This window comes from Clupea harengus, chromosome 17, assembly GCF_900700415.2.
Source record: "Clupea harengus chromosome 17, Ch_v2.0.2, whole genome shotgun sequence".
NCBI classification, from domain to species: Eukaryota; Metazoa; Chordata; class Actinopteri; order Clupeiformes; family Clupeidae; genus Clupea; species Clupea harengus.
This window is the reverse complement of record NC_045168.1, coordinates 21,933,209-21,952,585: the sequence shown is the minus strand read 5'-3', so window position 1 is coordinate 21,952,585 and position 19,377 is coordinate 21,933,209. Positions and strand designations below refer to the sequence as shown.

General features: G+C 44.7%; 1 protein-coding gene across 2 annotated transcripts in view; it reads left to right on the top strand.

The window, feature by feature from the left end:
• The window catches only part of sorl1 (sortilin-related receptor, L(DLR class) A repeats containing), a 32,587-nt gene that overhangs the window by 1,118 nt on the left and 12,092 nt on the right, over positions 1-19,377 (top strand). For both annotated transcript variants that reach the window (XM_031583746.2, XM_031583745.2), the window contains exons 2-27: positions 3,198-3,314; positions 4,579-4,707; positions 4,876-5,037; positions 5,309-5,376; positions 6,526-6,706; positions 7,013-7,114; positions 7,208-7,377; positions 7,996-8,188; positions 8,417-8,534; positions 9,849-9,922; positions 10,182-10,270; positions 10,476-10,654; positions 11,263-11,449; positions 11,688-11,816; positions 12,830-12,915; positions 13,838-14,010; positions 14,369-14,500; positions 14,793-14,884; positions 15,112-15,358; positions 15,644-15,782; positions 16,119-16,292; positions 16,745-16,858; positions 17,212-17,334; positions 17,783-17,902; positions 18,372-18,497; positions 19,203-19,313. In XM_031583746.2, coding sequence (XP_031439606.1) covers positions 3,198-3,314; positions 4,579-4,707; positions 4,876-5,037; positions 5,309-5,376; positions 6,526-6,706; positions 7,013-7,114; positions 7,208-7,377; positions 7,996-8,188; positions 8,417-8,534; positions 9,849-9,922; positions 10,182-10,270; positions 10,476-10,654; positions 11,263-11,449; positions 11,688-11,816; positions 12,830-12,915; positions 13,838-14,010; positions 14,369-14,500; positions 14,793-14,884; positions 15,112-15,358; positions 15,644-15,782; positions 16,119-16,292; positions 16,745-16,858; positions 17,212-17,334; positions 17,783-17,902; positions 18,372-18,497; positions 19,203-19,313 — 3,535 coding nt within the window. The remainder of the gene's footprint in view (positions 1-3,197; positions 3,315-4,578; positions 4,708-4,875; positions 5,038-5,308; positions 5,377-6,525; positions 6,707-7,012; positions 7,115-7,207; positions 7,378-7,995; positions 8,189-8,416; positions 8,535-9,848; positions 9,923-10,181; positions 10,271-10,475; positions 10,655-11,262; positions 11,450-11,687; positions 11,817-12,829; positions 12,916-13,837; positions 14,011-14,368; positions 14,501-14,792; positions 14,885-15,111; positions 15,359-15,643; positions 15,783-16,118; positions 16,293-16,744; positions 16,859-17,211; positions 17,335-17,782; positions 17,903-18,371; positions 18,498-19,202; positions 19,314-19,377) is intronic.

The window sequence follows — 19,377 nt, the reverse complement described above, 5'->3', positions numbered from 1 at the left end:
TTCTGCCGCGCCGATAGCATCACATCAACGTCGACAACGAAAACAAATAATACAATTAAAAACAAAAAAGCGTTGGAATTAACACACCCAATGGGGACTTAGACAGAAACGTTATTATTTTTTGGAATTGAAAACGATGAGGAATGTCAGCAATGAACATACTCATTCCTTTTGTGATCTTGGTAGCGTCCTCAAAACAAGTGTCCCCCGAGACGCTTTGTGCATGATTTGGGGATGCTGCTGTCTGTTGGAGGTTGTCAGTTCTCTCCAGTTTAGTGGCATTTGTGGGACAATTAGATCATTCACTTGCAAACGTCACTTTAATATTCCTGGGTTTTGTGAACATGACAACCAAACATTTTTAGAGTTTTATCACTAATTTAATTTGTACTGGGAAATGGAACATTCCACACAGTGTTCACAAACAGTAGCTTACTGAACATTTCCTAACAGTTGATTTAAAACCTCCAAAAGTATTTTATTTTATTTTATTTTATCATAATAGTGTCAGCCATGGCCTGCTATTGTTTCATTGCCAGTCATTTTGCCCATATGCATTATTTTGCCTCAACATGGGCAATGAATGATGACAGATCCCTTATGATTTGAGGTTTTGTCCCATAAAACAGGGGGTGGAACTGTGTTGCAGGCTTATTTGTTCCTTGTAGGGTTTCTCCTGATAGCTCTGTAACCAAACTCGTTATGCTAGTGTTGACTTCCTGATGTTGGCTTAAACAGTCCAACCAGTCAATAGTATAGATCCTGGAGTAACCAGGAGTTCAAATATGGTTTTATGATGGCAGGGCTAGATGAAGGAAAGTTGAATTGCATTACAGCAGAGAAACAGAAATTCAGGTTCTGAGAGAACACACAATTCTACAGGATCCTATTGATATTGAGAGGATCTGAAAATACACATATGTGTCACTGAAAGCTGAGTATTGGGGAAGACTGGGTAAAATCCTAATGAAGTATTGGCCAAATTAGTTTCGTTAAGGTTTTTAATAAGGCTAACCTAATTTGGACCACTAGTAATTTCTTTGTTGCAGTTGAGCCGAGAAAAGAATGTGAGTAGCAATGGTAAGCACTGAAGAACAGCCGATTAAATCTGATGTAGGCAATGCAAGGCATCCTATGTGACCAGTAGCCCTCCACTGTCTTTTTAAGAAAATGAAAATGGACCAGTCTTATTTTGGAGCCTCGTTCGAGAGTTTTACTATTTAAAGTTACATTTCTTCCAAAATATAGCCAGTCATTGGTGGATCATGGGGGCAGCTCTCAGCCGTGTGTGATTTGATGACGGTATTTTCACTGCGCAAATGAGAGCGTTTGCTGAATGGACCATATGCACGTCTTGGCGTAGCGCACTGAGACTGTAAGCAGTGATGACTGGTGCTTAGCACCACAGGTTAGCTGCACTGCCTAGGGGGAATAATGGGCAAGTCTGAAAATGAAAGCATGGAGACAAGGGTTATGAGTCATTCTAGGAGCCTTGTTGTGTGGGCTGAAACAGGAAAGAGACTTTGGGTCATCTTGTTTCCCGTAAAAACAGTGTTGTTTTGTATCAGCTTAATGGACTGAAGTAGCAGAGAGAGAGCAAACGAGAAAGGCCACTTTGTAGCAAAACACATGCCTCAAGAGCTGGCAGAATGTGTTGAGCTGCTTAGCTACTCGGCCTCACTTCCTGTGGCCATTATGTTGTGTTGCAGGCCAACGGAGATCAAACAACAGCGTTCTTGTAGTAGCTGGAGTGGATGAGAGGCGTTCCAAGTTGTGTCTAAATCAGTAAATGTTCAGTGGGGGCTCAGTCAACCCATTCCCAGCCAGTTCACACAGCACTTTCAACAAGGTCCTGAAAGCCCAGCTGGCCAAGGCTATAAATTACGATGACGTGTACTGAAAATGTAACTGAGCAGCACCGTACACACATACTGTTGATGTGAGAGAGCGTGACTCTAAACAAGTGAAAACAACCACACATATCTTCGTGTCATTGGGAGGCTCACTTGCTCAAAATGCTCAGCTTAATGACCCAATGCAAATATCTTCTACAACATGCCCTCACAAGCCTGACCATACTATAGTGTTGCCTTTCAAACATTTAAGATTTCATCACAGTCATTTGTGTTTTACCAGTCTGATAATGGTGCTTTCAATTTTATGGCTGAGGTGTCGCCAGCCTGTAAGCAAACATGGGCGAGCAGGGTGTTGTCTCAGTTCTATTTCCTCAGTCTAGATATCATTTGTATAGTACATCCAACGGGATGTCAGGCACCCAGTATGTGTTTAAGGAAAATATAGGCCTATGTGTTGTGTAATTGCTGTGTTTCCATCATTAAGAACTGACATTGTCACATTAAACAGGTTACATTGCTACAGTTCAGACAAACCCATCAAACGATCAAATCTCTTAAATCAGGTATCTCTCTCAACATAAATATTCTAGAATATTCCAGGTTTTAAAATGTGTTACGTTTACCAAACTGTTAGCCTTTGTTGCCTTATGCAGGTCACAGAAGGGGGAAAAAAAAGCTGGCAGCACATTTTGGCAGGAGGCATGCTGCAGCGTTTACAGGCCAGTGGATTAGCAATGCAGCTTTAAGTGGACATGTTGGAACAGGTAGACAAAGGCTGCATCATCTACTGATGACTATGTTCAGCCTTCACATATGAAACAGACGGACAGAAAAAAAAAAGCGTGTCCAGGTGTGTTAACCAGGGCAGGGCAGTTATTATAACCCTTTGAAAAAAAATCTGAAGCGGCACGTTCATGATGTATGGTTACCTTGTGCAGCCAAATGGGGATGTTCGTGTCTGATGGGGATGTTCATGTCTGATGGGGATGTTCATGTATGAGGCGGATGTGTGTGTCTGATGGGGATGTTCATGTATGAGGCGGATGTTCATGTCTGATGGGGATGTTCATGTGTGATGCAGATGTTTGTGGTGTCTGATGCGGATGTTCACGTCTGATGCGGATGTTTATGTCTGCGGTAGCCTGCTATCTGACAGCCGCTAACTTTGTGTTCATAAACCCAAGTCAAGTTCTGACTCACAGGCCTCAGAATTCTGCTTCCTGCAGCCTGTATGAGAAACAGGAGCAATGTATTTCCATGATGATAGTCTGTTCTGGCGACCGTACTCATGTGTTTTACAGGCCACCACCTCACCAGCATGTTTTGTTGGTCTCTCTGCAGGCAAACCTCAATGACTCCCATAACCAGATGGTCGTGCACTGGGCCGGAGAGAAGAGCAACGTCATTGTGGCGCTGGCCAGAGACAGTGTCGGAGCCATCGACCCGAAACCAAGCTCGGTGAGCAGCTAAGGGCAAAAAACATATGCCAACTGACACGGCATGTTACCATGGCAAACGAGATTGGGAACTTTACAGTGACATAATCTTGGGAATCATAAAATGACAACCACACTCAAGCACAAACATTGCAGCTACACAAAGGCCTGGCAGCAAGTGTTCGAGTTATTTGGCCAAGGTATCTTGCCGTGTAATTTGACCCTTTGATTGTACTAAATATTCAGAATTACTCCAAATGGTGTTGACTTCTCAGTAGTAACCAGTTGTATAAATTCACGTAGCCTTGACTCAGAAACTCAGGGGAATCGACCTTTTGCACTGAGGTTTGTGTGTGTGTGTGTGTGTGTGTGTGTGTGTGTGTGTGTGTGTGTGTGTGTGTGTGTGTGTGTATACACGTGTCTGTCTGTCTGTCTGTCTGTCTGTCTGTCTGTCTGTCTGTCTGTCTGTCTGTCTGTCTGCATGCATACTCTTCAACACTGCCATGTTTAATATTTACATGTATTATTGGGCTACTGTAGAATGTTGGTAACTAATAATAATGGTGACATGTCGCCATTAAAAAAACAAGTGTCATCTTCATATCATTCATTTTATGCTTTTCTCTGTGTTTAGAGATACTATGCGCCTTATTATGTATATCTCTCACCTGCAATGACAAGTAGCTTATTGGACTCTATTTTCTTGGGCAAAGTGTACTCGAGTTGTAAAAAGTTATATTTGTCATGCCACCCCTAGTGTGAGGTGACTCACAACGGATTCAGGTGAGCCATGGGAATGGTTTAAGTATTCAGATGGTACAATGCACCGCAGTGTTTGTAAAGCAGTCGCAAGGGGCAAGGAGGCAGAATTCTTTTGTCGTCGGCTCATCCATTATGAGAGTAAAGGCTATCAAGAGCCACGAGAGCTCTTACTGTGACAATAGCCATTTACTCGATTGATTTAGTTATTGTCGGCTTATTAGTTTAGTCACTTAATTGATTTTAAGGTTGAACAAGTAGGATTTGTATGATGAGGAAATCATTTTAGCTTAATAAATGATATCCATACTGACAATAAAACTTGTCTAATTTCTTAAAACCACTCTATATGTGGTGTACAATGGAATGCAAATTATTACACATGAAGGTAGTATATAACTGAGACATACAAATTATGTTTTGAAAAGCATTGTTTAATTTTGGCGGGTACAAAATAAGCATTGCCGGTAACTTTTTTCCACATTGCCTCGTAGTCCAAAAAAGTTAATTTTGTTCTCTGCTTACAGATATATGTTTCCTACGACTATGGCACGGATTTCCTAGCCATTCCTGAAAGATTCCAGCTGACTGGTGCCAAGGAACAAAGCAAGCAGGTCATCTCTCAGTTTTACCACAGCCCTGCTGATAACAAAAGGGTAAGCCTGAGGACATTTTCCTCAAAACTTATAAGAATGCCTCAAAAAGAGCTAAATATCTTGAAATGGGGTTGCGTTGCAGGTAAATGATTGTACGTTCACTGCCACATGTTAGGTTGGTTATTCAGAAATTGAGGCTAATCTTTTATTGATTTTTTTTCTCCATAGTACCTCTTTGCAGACATCACCAACAGCTACATTTGGAGCACCTTTGACTTCTGCAAAACCATCCAAGGATTCTCCATCCCCTTCAAGCCCACAGACCTTCTACTACACAGTACGAAGCCAAACCTGGTGCTAGGCTATGACAGCTCCCATCCAAATAAACAGGTACTTTAGGGTGCACAGGAAACGATACATCTTGTCAGTAGATAGACAAAAACATGGCTGTGGTTTGAACGATATTAGCCTTGTTGGCGTAGCATATCTCTAATCGGCTAATCTGCTTGGCAGTATGTTGCAGAGTTGGTTGTGTTTTGCAGCATTTGCACAGTCTGCTTTTGCTCCCTGTTTGAAAGCCTCATTCTCGTGTTCTGTGTCAACAGCCTGTGAGAAAAACAAAATAATTGCCCACTGAACTATCCTCTCTCTTTCACTTCAGTTGTGGAAGTCAGATGATTTTGGCGAAACATGGGTGTTAATTCAGGAGCATGTGAAGTCCTATTTCTGGTAAGATTGTGTGAAAGTATGTATGTATGTATGTGTGTGTGTGTGTGTGTGTGTGTGTGTGTGTGTGTGTGTGTGTGTGTGTGTGTGTGTGTGTGTGTGTGTGTGTGTGTGTGTGTGTGTGTGTGTGTGTGTGAGTGTGTGAGAGAGAGAGAGTGACTGAGTGTTTGTCTCTGTGCATGTACGTAAACTTGTTTATTAGTTTGTGGTCCCACCCATGGCAATGAGAAAGTGCAGTGTTTGTTTGAGTGTGTCTGAGTGTTCAACCACCCCCTGTGTCTTTATGGCCCATCCGGTGATAAAGATGTGTGAAGCTGTGGTTATTTTGGTTTGCCTCGTGGTGTGGAGGCTGCTATAATTCTGCTGCGTTTCACCGTAGAACTCAGCAGCAGAAAACTGCACTGTGTTACTTTGATGAGTGGAGTCTGTTACCAGCATATGCAGTCAAAATGTGCCCTTAAGAACTCATCCTATGACTTTTTTTTTTATATGTGGGCTTTCTGCTCGGGTGCAATGATACCCTTGGTATGTTGGAGAGGCATTTGACACATTTGACTTCACTTTGTTGGTTTGGAAGATCTTCTCCGGCTTGTAAACGGTTGCTTGAGTGTGTGCTGCAGAGGCCCAGAGTGGAAAATTGAAGTGGAAAGTGTGTCTCCACAGGCAGTTCCCAGAGGCTGGAGGCTTTAGAAGTATTCAGTGTTAACAGCAATACTGCTGATGAATAAATGATTGTCTCTGGCCCACTTCCTTTGCCTGAGTGTGGTGTAATGGTAGGTAGATGTGGAGGGAGCTCTATTTAACAGGCTGCTTAAGCCAAACGATCCAGTTGAAGCACTCTCTGTCTCTCCCACTGTCTAGATCTTTCTATGCAAGATGAGCTCTTTTTTTCTTAAATTGTTCAGTAGTATTACAGTAGTCTAGTCTGCAGTCATCACATATGTGTTAAATCAACAACGGCATTCCTGCAAGTCTTGGTGGCTATTGGGGGAAAAATGAATATTTGAGGCTTTGGCGTGTAAATATTTGAGTGAGAAGATAAGCTGTAGTTCATGGTTGTTTGTCTGGAAAAGTTTGTTTTCTGATGTCAGTTAGAGGTTGCTGGTCTCCTACCTCATACTGGCCTTTGTGTTCATCGACTTATTCCCCCAGGGGCGTGGAGCCGTACGACAGCCCCAAGACGGTGTTTGTCCAGAGACACGAGCCCCAGGGTGGCTCCAGCATCCTCAGCAGCACCGACTTCTTCCAGAGCGAGGAGAACCGTCACGCCATCCTGGAGCGTGTGGACAACTTCCAGCTCCGGGACAAATACATGTTTGCCACCACCACCAGGGTAGGTGGTCACCGGAGAGGAAACAAGGACTCATGGGAGGGGAGGGGGTTAGGTTCACTTGAGAAATCAGACTCAGTACTCATCCATACTCTCCTTACATACTAATCAGCTGAAATGTAATGAAATTCAGTTGTTGAGTCAGCGCACAACATCTGCAGTGCAGTGTTCTATCGCACCTCTTTTTTTTTTTCCCAGAGTCATTATGAAGTGCTTTTTGAATACATTTGACAGATACTGGAATAATGTTTGAAATGTGTCAGTGGGAGATCAGAGGAGAGTGAGATCAGTGGACTCTTGTATTCACAGACTTTAATAGGAAGTCATCAGCCTGCCACCGTCCAACTATGGGTGTCCTACAACCGCCAGCCAATGAAAGCAGCTCAGTTTCAGACCCGTCATCCAATCACAGTGAGTTCCATTTTTCCCACAATGCACTGATACACGCTCTGTATGAAAAATGTATAGGAGCTTACATGTCTGACTCCTGATGCTGTCTTTCAGGAGTACTACATCGCCGACGCGTCCGAGGACCAGGTCTTCGTCTGCGTGAATCACAACAACAACATTACGCACCTGTACATCTCGGACACTCAGGGCCTGCGCTTCTCCCTGTCCCTGGAGAATGTGCTCTACTACAGTCCCCAAGGCTCCGGTAGCAACACGCTCATAAGGTAACCATCTAATCACTGGTGAGGTGCACTGTTCTGCTGATGAAGTGTTTCTAGTCCCTCTAAGTCATTACGCTGTGTTCCATTGATTGATGCGTATTTAACCATGTCTATATATCGGAGTGTATATTCTGGTGTATTGTGTATAGTTCTTTATAGTTATTATTGGGATCCATTTACATCATCTTTTAAAAATGAATGTATGAATTAATATATTATGCTTAAAAAAATGTGACTCACAAAATATTGTGATGATTATAGTCTTGCAGGTACAGTATGTAGATGTAATTCCACAAGCACTAGTAGAGATAATGTTACTTTTATTGTGTGTAACTAGACTGTGCCTGTGTTTTGTGTTTGTTTATGCTTGCCTGGCCCATCCAGCAGGTCTAGCTAAGCCACAACAGCTTGTTGATGTTTCACTGCAGCTGTGATTCACCACACTGGTGACAAATAGAGGACACGTCACACCCTCCAATACACTCCCCGCAGCAGTTAAACGCGTGTGTGTGTGTGTGTGTGTGTGTGTGTGTGTGTGTGTGTGTGTGTGTGTGTGTGTGTGTGTGTGTGTGTGTGTGTGTGTGTGTGTGTGTGTGTGTGTGTGTGTGTGTGTGTGTGCAGATACTTTGCCAACGAGCCCTTTGCAGATCTGCATCGCGTGGAGGGCCTGCGGGGGGTGTTCATAGCCACGCTGATCAACGGCTCGGTGAACGAGGACAACATGCGCTCCGTCATCACCTTCGACAAGGGGGGCACCTGGGAGCTGCTGCAGCCGCCCACCTCTGACAGCTTAGGAGGCGTGGTGGACTGCCAGGTACCCTCACTGGAACATACTGCTTATAAGCTGTCAAAACTGCACCATACAGTTGTCTTTGTAAATACTTAACTTGCTTGTTTGTCTGTGTGTGTGTGTTTTTGGTTGTGTATGTGTGTGCCATTGTGTGCGTGTGTGTGTGTGTGTGTGTGTGTATGTGTGTGCCATTGTGTGCGTGCGTGTGTGTGCGTGTGTGTGTGCGCGTGTGTGTGTGTGTGTGTTCTCCAGATCTCCAGAGGCTGCTCGCTACACCTGGCCCAGCGCTGGAGTCAGCTGCTCAACATTCAGCTGCGCAGGATGCCCATCCTCTCCAAAGACTCCGCTCCCGGACTCATCATGGCCACAGGTGTGTGTCACAGTGTGTGTGTGTGTGTGTGTGTGTGTGTGTGTGTGCGCGCATCCGAGAAAGGACGTTCCTCTACCTAGCCATTTCAACTGTCTGGGAGTCCCCAGTTCAATTAACAATCTTAGGTTGAATGGAATTCAAGGCATGCAGTTCTCGGTACTGTCTTTTCTCTAAAAGCTCAAAGCTCAAAAGCTAGAAACTCCTTAATTTCTCACAGACAGATTTTTCCTCCATCTCGCTCTCTCTTTAGGGATGCCCTACTTTGATACCAAATTGTGCAGGCATGCCAGGCATTTTCTGTTTGCCTGCTGTACTGACTTGAAAATAGAAGACAGCTCTGTCTGCTAGCACTTTGCACTCATTGTGCAGCAAGCACAGCAGTTTGAACCAAATCATGGAGGCACATTTTTCTGTGAATTAATAGTATATCATTTTATTATTGTATAGATTTTAATAGCTTGATTACTGTTACAATGTTCTACATTCAGACTCAGAAATGTATAAATGGTAAAACATGAGGTATATACCTAACATATGTATATATAAATTGTATATACTAACGTACCTAATAGTAATACTACAGTAAAGGCTCTTGGTAAGAAATGTTTTTCAGGCCAGTGGCAATGTAGTGTTTTTCAAACATTGCTCTCTAAGGCTAGATACTGAATTCTATCTGGAACCAGAGAAAGGTGGCTTCCATTCAACTATTTTTGTTTGAGGCGGTTTACACCGTTGGAAAAGAGTTGTTTAATCTCCGTGGATGCCTTCTCTGAGTACTCAGGAGTAAAGAATATGAGGAATTTTCTGACATGAAATGGGGAAAATATGTTGCCTGTTAAATTGTGGTAGTTGGAACTGAAGGACTCAACCACTCCTTTTGGATGCAGTTTGCCATCTGAGTTTCATAAAGGCTCAGAGATCATCATATGATACAGAATGCATTGCCTAGATTGGGCAGTTGGCAGGAGAATGTGTTGCTATGGCAGGATTGGAGAGTGGAAAGATTTGAGGAGTGGTTGTCAGAAAGAGGCTGGGAGACTTTTCAGTCAGACATGTCAGAAGTACTCAAGATTGTCTTCATTCTCTTTTCTTTTCTGTCCTTCCAGCCTTTTGCATTGTTTCATGAGTGCATTGTGGTGGAGCAATTTTCAGACAATAGCAGCACATAAGCACATTTCATGCAGTGAGAATGAATGCGATCCCTGAGGTGCACAGACTGAATACAAATATGTCATGGTACTCACCATGAAGTGTATTTTTTTTATTTTTTATGGTGAAGTGCTCAAATCCTGTCCGTTGCCTCCATACCTTTAGGCTCAGTGGGGAAGAATCTGGCAAACAAGCCCAACGTGTACGTGACCAGTAGCGCGGGGGCTAGGTGGAGGGAGGTAAGAGCATCTCTCATTATTCAGTCAAGGCTGCATGTGGCAGTTAATGTTTGTGGTGTGCTGTTCATCAGTTTTACTATTCGTCCTTGTGCTTCAGCTTCAGGTGCCTCTGGCAGTGACAGTTGGCTTTATGAGGCTGCTAGCAGTTCACATGCAGTAAACAAAATGGCAAATCTCAGTTCTTTTGTACATGTGTACAAATATGTGGTGTCATAACGGTCCATTTTACTCTATTTTACCTGATGGTTGATTGTTGCAGGCACTGGCCGGACCTCACTTCTACACCTGGGGTGATCATGGAGGCATATTGATGGCCATTGCACAGGGATCTGCCACCACCAAACTCAAGTAAGTCTCTGTCCTCAATGTTCAGCATATGTTAACCATCCACCCTGCATGCAGCATGGAGATTACTGTAAACTAAGTTGCCATGCACTTTTAGTTGAATAAGGTAAATCAGTAATCACAGTTCTCTAAGTTTGTCCTCCCATTAGAATTCTGTTTCCTCAGCACAGTAAATCTCAAAAATCCTGATGACTTGTTTGTTTGTTAGGTTCAGCACCAATGAGGGTGAGACATGGACGGAGTTCCTGTTCTCCAAGCGGGAGGTGTACGTGTACCAGCTACTGACGGAGCCGGGCGAGAAGAGCACCATCTTCACCATCTTTGGCTCCTACGCAGACCAGAAGCACAGCTGGCTCATCCTGCAGCTCAACGCCAGCGACGTCCTCGGTAAGAACAGCCGGGGGTTCTCGAAGGAAACTGTCAGTAGAAATGGTTTGGGTATTTTCCGTGAGACCAGTTAGCATGGATGACATAAGAAACTTGTTCACTCTGTTGGAAGAGATTGATCCCATGAGAACCATTTGGAGAACTTTCTTGTAGTAAAATTAAAGAGGGGCCTCTAAGGTTTAACACAGTTCCTCAACTGTTTCTGAGAAGCAAGCAGGAAAATGAAGAAAAGTGTAAAGATGGTTTACATTAGGCTTGCATAAATAGATTAGGCGTATGTTTGGCCTCAGTTTTCACAGCACTGTGATGAACTCTGTCAGATATGAGAGGAGGATATTTTTCAGTACATGCAGGAGGAAACCAAAACTTTTATTATATCGATACAAGGCCATACTTTTAGTTTTGGTCCATGTTGATTTTATCTGTTTATTCATAAAAAGCTAGAAGATTTTTGTGTTGTCAGATGATGATTGATGTAGATGATTGATTTATTGATGGATGGATAGAGGTTTGCCAACCTTGTTGTCTCACTGTGGTGTGGTTTGTGTGTGTGTGTGTGTGTGTGTGTGTGTGTGTGTGTGTGTGTGTGTGTGTGTGTGTGTGTGTAGGCGTGCCATGCTCCGAGGGGGATTATAAGAGCTGGTCTCCCTCTGATGAGCTGGGCAATGGCTGCCTGCTGGGCAGAGAGATGGTGTTCAAGCGCCGCACGCCCCACGCCACCTGCTTCAACGGCGAGGACTTCGATCGGCCCGTCACGCTGTCCAACTGCTCCTGCACGCGACAGGATTATGAGTGGTACGCATGGCTCAGTTCCTGTTGGCTGTTCATTTGGTTGTTGGCTACATCTTTATCAATGTTGTTTATAGAAATGTCAACTTCAAGTTATTGTGAACAGTGAACAACATTACTTGTGTGAAATCATTACAATCTTCACATTTATTTTCCACCAGTATTGACAAATTAGTTTTCTGTTTCAAAAAAAAAAAAAAAAAAAAAAAAAAAAGCCCTTATTTCTACCTTGCTCCTCTCTCAGCGACTATGGCTTCAAGCTAAGTGAGGACCTGTCTCTTGAGGTGTGTGCGCCCGACCCTGAGTTCCTGGGCAACCTGTACGCCCCTCCGGTGCTGTGTCCCGTGGGAACGACGTACCGCCGCAGCAGAGGGTAAGAAAACCGTGTCAGGGCGGCGTGGAGGCTGGAGCGGGAGGGAGAGTAGGGTAATATGTTGGCGATGGTAATCACAGTTCTGCAAAACACTCACTCTCCTATGAGTCCCCTTTAATGGGACGTCAAACCTCTCAGTAACACACTGGCTGATGATGAAAAAACTAAGTCAGTGGACTTCACAATCAGAGAATAAAGCAGCATTTAGCAGTATTAAGACAAAGCTGTATTAAGCTGGATGTTTGCCACCCAACAAGTTATTTTGAGCCAACTCCCACAGTAAAGACAGAGAGGCTGACAAAGCAACATGAGAGACAGAATATATTCATTAATTCAGTTTATGGAGTTAATTTACACGGACGACCTCTGACCTGCAATGACCTCAGGAATGACGTGCATTGACAAATCATATTCAGTTATCCTGTTACTATTCGTTCATCGCTGGATGTAGATGTCACATGTCATTTGTATTCGTTGGTAATTTGATTACGAGTGGGGCTTTGTTCTGGTGCCTTGTCACATGCTTTGTATCTGGAGCCTATTACACATGAATGATGCCATTGTACTGTACATAGGGTGGGGGTGGGGTGGAGTAGGGGGTTATTCTGGGAACAGCATCGTCTTGTGTCAGAATGTAAAAGTGAAAATGTAGACTGTGACCACTGGAAATACGTTCACTGCAGAACTCCCAAAAGCAGCACCGACTCACTGAAATTTGGGTCGAGCTCAAATACCCCATCTTTGCGCACAAATCCCAGAAGGAGCCTAACCCAAACTTTCACGTTTAAACTTTAACCTTTTAACCCATCTTTCTTGCGTCACCTAATGTGACCTGTCATGATGTGACAAGACCTAGGAACCGAGGCCGGGTGATCCTTTTGGTCACCATTCAGTGCTGTCTTTTAGTGCTGTACTACCACCATGGACTTAAAGCATTTAGAGGTCCCTCGCCTGTTCACCAAAAGCTGTCTGACTGTCCTAAGGGATGTGTAAACTCTGCTGTGCTCTCTTAGGTACAGGAAGGTCTCTGGGGACAGCTGCAGCGGAGGAGACGTGGAGGAGAGACTGGAGGGAGAGATGCTTCCTTGTCCTGTAGGAGGTGAGTGTGTTTCTATGGTTTCAGGCCATGGACGTGCACCCTAGAACATCAGTCACGCAAGGGCCCCTAGAACATCAGTCACGCAAGGGCACCTGGAACATCAGTCACGCAAGGGCACCTGGACAGCATATCAAGAATCAAACAGCATATCAAGAATCAAACAGCATAGGGGAGACGTGAATAGATATACTTCTATTATACCTGCAGAATACTAGTTTTAAGACTATGTCTGTTCCGTCCCAGGAAGGTTCTCTGAAATTTGGATGTCTTCTAATAAAGTATGTATGTGAGTGACCTTGAAGTTAATAAGTTTAAATCATAATTAGTTCAGATTATGTCTGTCAGCTTATCAGAATCAAGTTACTGAGTTTCTCAAGAGGAATTTGGTTTATTGCAATGTTGAGCAATATTGAATGAAAAAACAATATTGAATATTGGCTGAGTAATTTCACCCCAAATGACCTCAAGGACGTGACGTCTACAACAGAAAGGTCTAATCAAGATATGATTTTAAAGTCGTATGATTGCAACCAAACAAGTCAATTTAACCCTTAATCAGCAAATGGGGCCCCCATAATTTGGAAGTTTCTTGATTTAAAAAAAAAAAAGGATGGCATTTCCTTCGGCATTGATTGTGTACTTGTGATCTTTTGCATCATTACTTGATTGTGTCAGGCTGTTCATTATTTTACTTGAATTGCAGCTGTGCATCTCCTACCACTATCAGGGTATGGTTTGTTCATGTTCATGTGTGTTCTACTTGAAAACGCAAGCACATCCAGGTGCCTGGTTGTGTGATTTGCTCATGGTCTGAAATTGTAAAGGTCAGGCGAGGACTTGACTGACCGAGAATCTGCTGCTCCTCTCAGCTTTGTCAGTGTAATGTAATTATGGAGGCTAAGTGTTCTGCATCCTCCCTCAGAGAGTAACGAGTTCATCCTGTACGCTGTGCGGAGCTCCATCCACCGCTACGACCTGGCCACAGGCACCGACCAGCGGCTGCCCCTCACAGGCCTCCGCGAGGCTGTGGCGCTGGACTTCGACTACGACAGGAACTGTGTGTACTGGGCTGACATCTCACTGGATATTATACAGGTTGGTGACTGCATCATGTTTACGTTATATATATATATATATATATATACACACACACACACACACACACACACACACACACACACACACACACACACACACACACACACACACACACACACACACACACACACACACACACACACACACACACCACTTTTGATTTTTGTTTCATAGTTTCAAGGACAGACATTTGCATGCAGTAGTTACATGTCTTCAACACTTTTCCAGCCTAGATATTTAATTTCCTGTTACTTAAATATTGCAAATATTTTTTGTCACTAAAACACACAGAATAACAAATGTCCACGTATATGGTGTCCTCGTCATCCGTGCCTCTGTCTGGGTGTCTCCTCAGAGGCTGTGTTTGAACGGAAGTTCTGGACAGGAGGTCATTGTCAGGAGGGGGCTTCAGAACGTGGAGGCGCTCACCTTTGACCCCATCAGCCAGCTGCTCTTCTGGGTGGACGCGGGGGCACAGAAGATTGAAGTGAGCTGCTTTGAGGAAACTTCCCTGTTCTCTTTCAGATAATAACATTGTCAAAGCTGAATGTGGTCTCTTCGTTGGTGTCTTGATGTCAGCATATTCTTCTTAAAAATGTGGTGGAGTTTGTGCGTCAGAGAAAATGAAAACAGAAGTCTCCTACAAAAGTGTCTCTTTTTTTATGATGAAAAGCACACGGTGATATCTGAACTGTGTGTGACCGTGGCTTGAGCCGGTGCCAGTCCCTTCCCCATTGCATTGTGCTTGTGAAGACTCAGACCTCCCTTTGTGTGCACAGGTGTCCAACCCTGACGGAGACCTGAGACGCACACTGCTCAACTCCAGTGTCCTGGAACACCCACGGGCCTTGACCGTGATACCGGGACGGAGGTACAGTATGTCCAGTGTGTCTGGTGGCATTCATGAGTCTAAATGCGCATTTGCAATAACACAAACTCCACGGCCACCTTATCATCATCATTCATTGTTTCATTTTGGGAAATTGACTGCGCACAAAGCTCTTTTACAGCAATGCCCTGATTGAGGGTACATTGAGATTAAGGCAGATAAATAAACAAAACACATTATTTAAATCCATTATTATGGTCTGTTATCAGCCTGATGTTCTGGACGGACTGGGGCGACCGCGCCGCCGGCTTGTACCGCAGCTGGATGGACGGCTCCAACGTCTCCTGGATCGTGTCTGAGGGCGTGCGCTGGCCCAACGGGATCACCGCTGATGACCGATGGCTCTACTGGACCGAGGCGTACGGAGACCGCATCGAGAGGGCCGACTTCAACGGAGGCCAGCGCAGCGTCCTGATGGAGGGCCTACCTCACCCGTACGCCATCGCTGTGTTTAAGGTACGTGAGCAGCCCTCTCATCCACCTGCACAGACTTAAGGGTGTAGAAGATCCCTCAGAGGAAGCTCCTCTCAGCAGAGCCAAATAAGTACAACAAATGCCACCTCTCTGACTGATGTTTTAACATTAAAGATCCTGTGCTTAGTTGTAGTTTAGTACTGTAATGCCACCACTGACTGAAAGTGTACACCAGGGACTACTTCTACTGCTCTAATGGACAAATAAAGGAGAGCTGAATTGTGTGGTGGTTAATAGTGGGATAATGGTGGTTGTGTTGGCTTGCAGAATGATCTGTATTGGGACGACTGGTCCAGGATGGGAATCTTTAAAGCTCCTAAGTCAGGCTCACCTGACGGTGAGCTGCTGGTGGGAAGCCTCACTGGTGTCATGGACCTTAAGATCTTCTACAAGGGCAAAACTAAAGGTCAGAGGTCATATTCATATCATTCATTGATAATTAATAGAAATTAATAGAAACAGTTTATATTTACTGAACTATATTTAAGTGCAAATACAGAATAGGTTATTAAAAGAGTTGATAATTGTTTTGTGCTGTGCTGTTATGGTCATCATCCCTCCTGTGTTTTCCCTCCTGTATAAGATACATTTACAACATTTCAACAATGAAGTTACAGCTACAAAAACACATATAAACACATATATTACCCTGAGACTGAGTTCTTGCTTTAGAGCGAACCTGTAGGAAACACACGTGTGAAAGCATGTACTGCAGTGTCTGCCATGTTACCTCCCCCTGCAGGCACTAATGCATGTGTGGACCAGCCGTGCTCCCTGCTCTGCCTGCCCCAGCCAGGGCAGCGCCACGCGTGTGTGTGCCCCGACGGCACGCCCATCACCACCCTGCCCTCCGGCGAGTTGCAGTGCCAGTGCCCGCATGGCTACCAGCGCCACAACAACACCTGTGTGAAGCTAGGTGAGTCCAGTGGCAAAGGTTGTGTTGCATTTACACACAGCCGGTACAGAACTCTCGTCTCTTTGAGGGAGCTACAGGATGCACTCAGAAAGCTGTCTACTCCAGTCAACTATACATACGTTGGGTACAATACCAAGGACATTGTGATTCCTCTTATGCTATGCTATGTCTATGCCATGCATCTAAACATAGTCAGTGTCAGTCACAGTAAGTGTACAGTAATTAAGTCTTGCTGTTTTCCATAGGGGTAATGCATTAATCAGACTGTAGGCAGTGAATGTGACAAAGCCACTGCAGTGTTTATGTGTGAGACTGCAAGCGACCTTGTCATTTACACCCTCCTTTTCTCTCTGTCTGTCTGTCTCTCTCTCTGTCTGTCTCTGTCTGTCTGTCTGTGTCTCTCTGTCTGTCTCTCTTTCTGTCTGTCTGTCTCTGTACCTGTTGCTGTATAGAGCACACCTGCCTGCCTAACCAGTACCGCTGTTCCAATGGGAAGTGCATCAGTAGCATCTGGAAGTGCGACAGCGACAACGACTGTGGAGACATGAGCGACGAGCAGGACTGCCGTGAGTCCTGAAACACGACACCTGATCATACCTGCTCTCTCTGGAGAGTGTCCTTTTCTCTTTGTTTAGATGAAGTGGCCCACCTGTATTTCTTTCTGTTTCTTTGTTTCTCTCTCTCTCTCTCTCTCTCTCTTTCCTGTCTCCTTTCCTTTTTTCCCTCCCTCCCATGTTCTCTATCTTTATATCATTCTCTCTTTCCTGTGCCTCTCCCTTTATTTATTATTTATTTCCCTTATTTCTATACCTCTGTTTTTCTCTTTTTATCTGCTCTCCCTTGCCTCCTGTCTAATTCTCTCTCTCCCCCCCCCTCTCTCTCTCTCTCCCTCTCTCTCTCTCTCTCCCTCTCCCTGCAGCTACCACTGTGTGTGACCCTGCGGTGCAGTTCCGCTGTGCTGCCTCTGGTTCCTGCATCCCTCTGGCCTTCAAATGTGACCATGAGGATGACTGCGGGGACAACAGTGATGAAGAACACTGCGGTGCGTCAGCATGTACCAAATGGATAGTGGCAAAATTGCCTTTGGCATGGATGCAAGCAAAGTGCAAAGCACACCGTGCAGTATTATACACACACACACACACACACACACACACACAAATAATCAGGGATATAGCAAGGGAACAAACAACACAGTACTTGCCTTTACCTTCATGTGCATATAGCATTTACCATGGTACAGACATATATTTAGTTACATTGTTTTGTCAGCGCCACTTTAAAAAAATCTTAAGTAAACCTCAGTAGGTCTGTAATCAGTGGCCATAGGCGTTCTGTAATGCTGTAATCCTGCACCCATACTAGGAATATGTGTACTCCCTGTAGATGCATTACTGTGTAGTACTGTAGATTAGGGTGTGAGTATGGTGAGTGTGTGAGTGTAGATAGGCACACACCGGTGACTTCTGGGTGTTTTGTTTTTCTCACAGAGAGCCACCAGTGTGGGCCCGGAGAGTTCACATGCGCGAGAGGTGTGTGTATCCGTGACGCCTGGCGTTGTGATGGCGACAACGACTGCCGGGACTGGTCTGATGAGGCCAACTGCACAGGTGAGCGCTGCCTTTCAACATTAACATCTCTCTCCTATGCACGTGTGTGGTGTGCTGTGTGACAATAATAGAAAAAAAAAATGACTTTGACTTAACTAGAACTGAATGTCTTGTCATCCTGCCCTGTTAGCGATAATGATTGCAGTGTTGGTAGAGCAGAGAGTAGAGGATTTGGGATGCATTGCATGCATGCAGAGTCGTCATGTTCAACTCAAGGGCGCCCCCTGGAGGTCAAATGTTTTTTTTAATGTTTCCTTAGTAATATAATTGGTAAATTTAATTGAAAGAGAAATACCAGCTACATAGAGTAAAACATAAAGGCCACACAGTATTGAAAATTGGTTCCTTAAATATTGTGCATTTCTTGTGCATTCTCTCTCGCTCTCTCGCTCTCTCTCTCTCTCCCTCTCTCTCTCTCTCTCCCTCCCTCTCTCTCTCTCTCTCTCCCTCTCTCCACCTCCTCCTCCAGTGGGCCACCACACATGCGAGAGCGGCAGCTTCCAGTGTCACACCGGCCACTGTATCCCCCAGAAGTGGGTGTGTGACGGAGACGATGACTGCCAGGACAGCTCGGATGAGGAGCCCTCTCAGTGCGGTCAGTCTGACGCCACCCCCCCACCCTCCTCCCTTTGGCAGGGACGGGAAGTTTGATGTGTTGTGTGAAGTGTGAGATTAGCCACACCTCCCCGGAGGATAGCTGTGTCATGGTGGGGTCAGAGAGCTGATGGGCTGGGTCTGAATAGGGTGTCCCATACATAGACATATATAGAGTCTATGAGTCTATATACTATGTCTATGGTCCCATAGGGTGATTTTATCCCTTGTCTGCTAAATAAAGGGGGAGGTCAGGGATTGTTTCACACCCATCCCCATTTCTAAAAGGGCTTCAGAGAGACCTCAGGTTCTAACATGCTCATGTGAATGCGGTCATGTCTTTGTTCTGTGCCTTCACACCTAGACGCTGTGCACACACTTCTTCTGTGTCATGGTGGTAGCATCATGGTGCCAGAATGTGTGTGTGTGTGTGTGTGTGTGAGTGTGTGTGACAGAGTGTGTGTGAAAGAGATGGTGTGTTTGAGAGAGAGAGAGAGAAAGAATGTGTGTGAGTGTGAGAGAAAGACCATGAGTTTATGAGTACCATCATAATCCATCATAAATCCACTTTTCTGCTGGTGGGAGTTATGTGTTTCACTAGCTCTATGGACTAATCATGTAGCGTGTGTGTGTGTGTGTTAGAGAGAGTGTGTGTGCGTGTGTGTGTGTGTGTAATGCCAATGACTGCTATTTTATTTCCTCACAGAGGGTGAACGCTGCAATGGGTTCCTGTGCTCCAATGGCACATGCCTGCCCTCTAGTGCGCACTGCAATGGCGTAGAGGACTGTCCGGGGGGCGCCGATGAACAACACTGTGGTCAGTGTCCTCCCTTTCTAAATATACGCTACTCTACACAGACCGGTCCTGTTTCTGTCTTTCT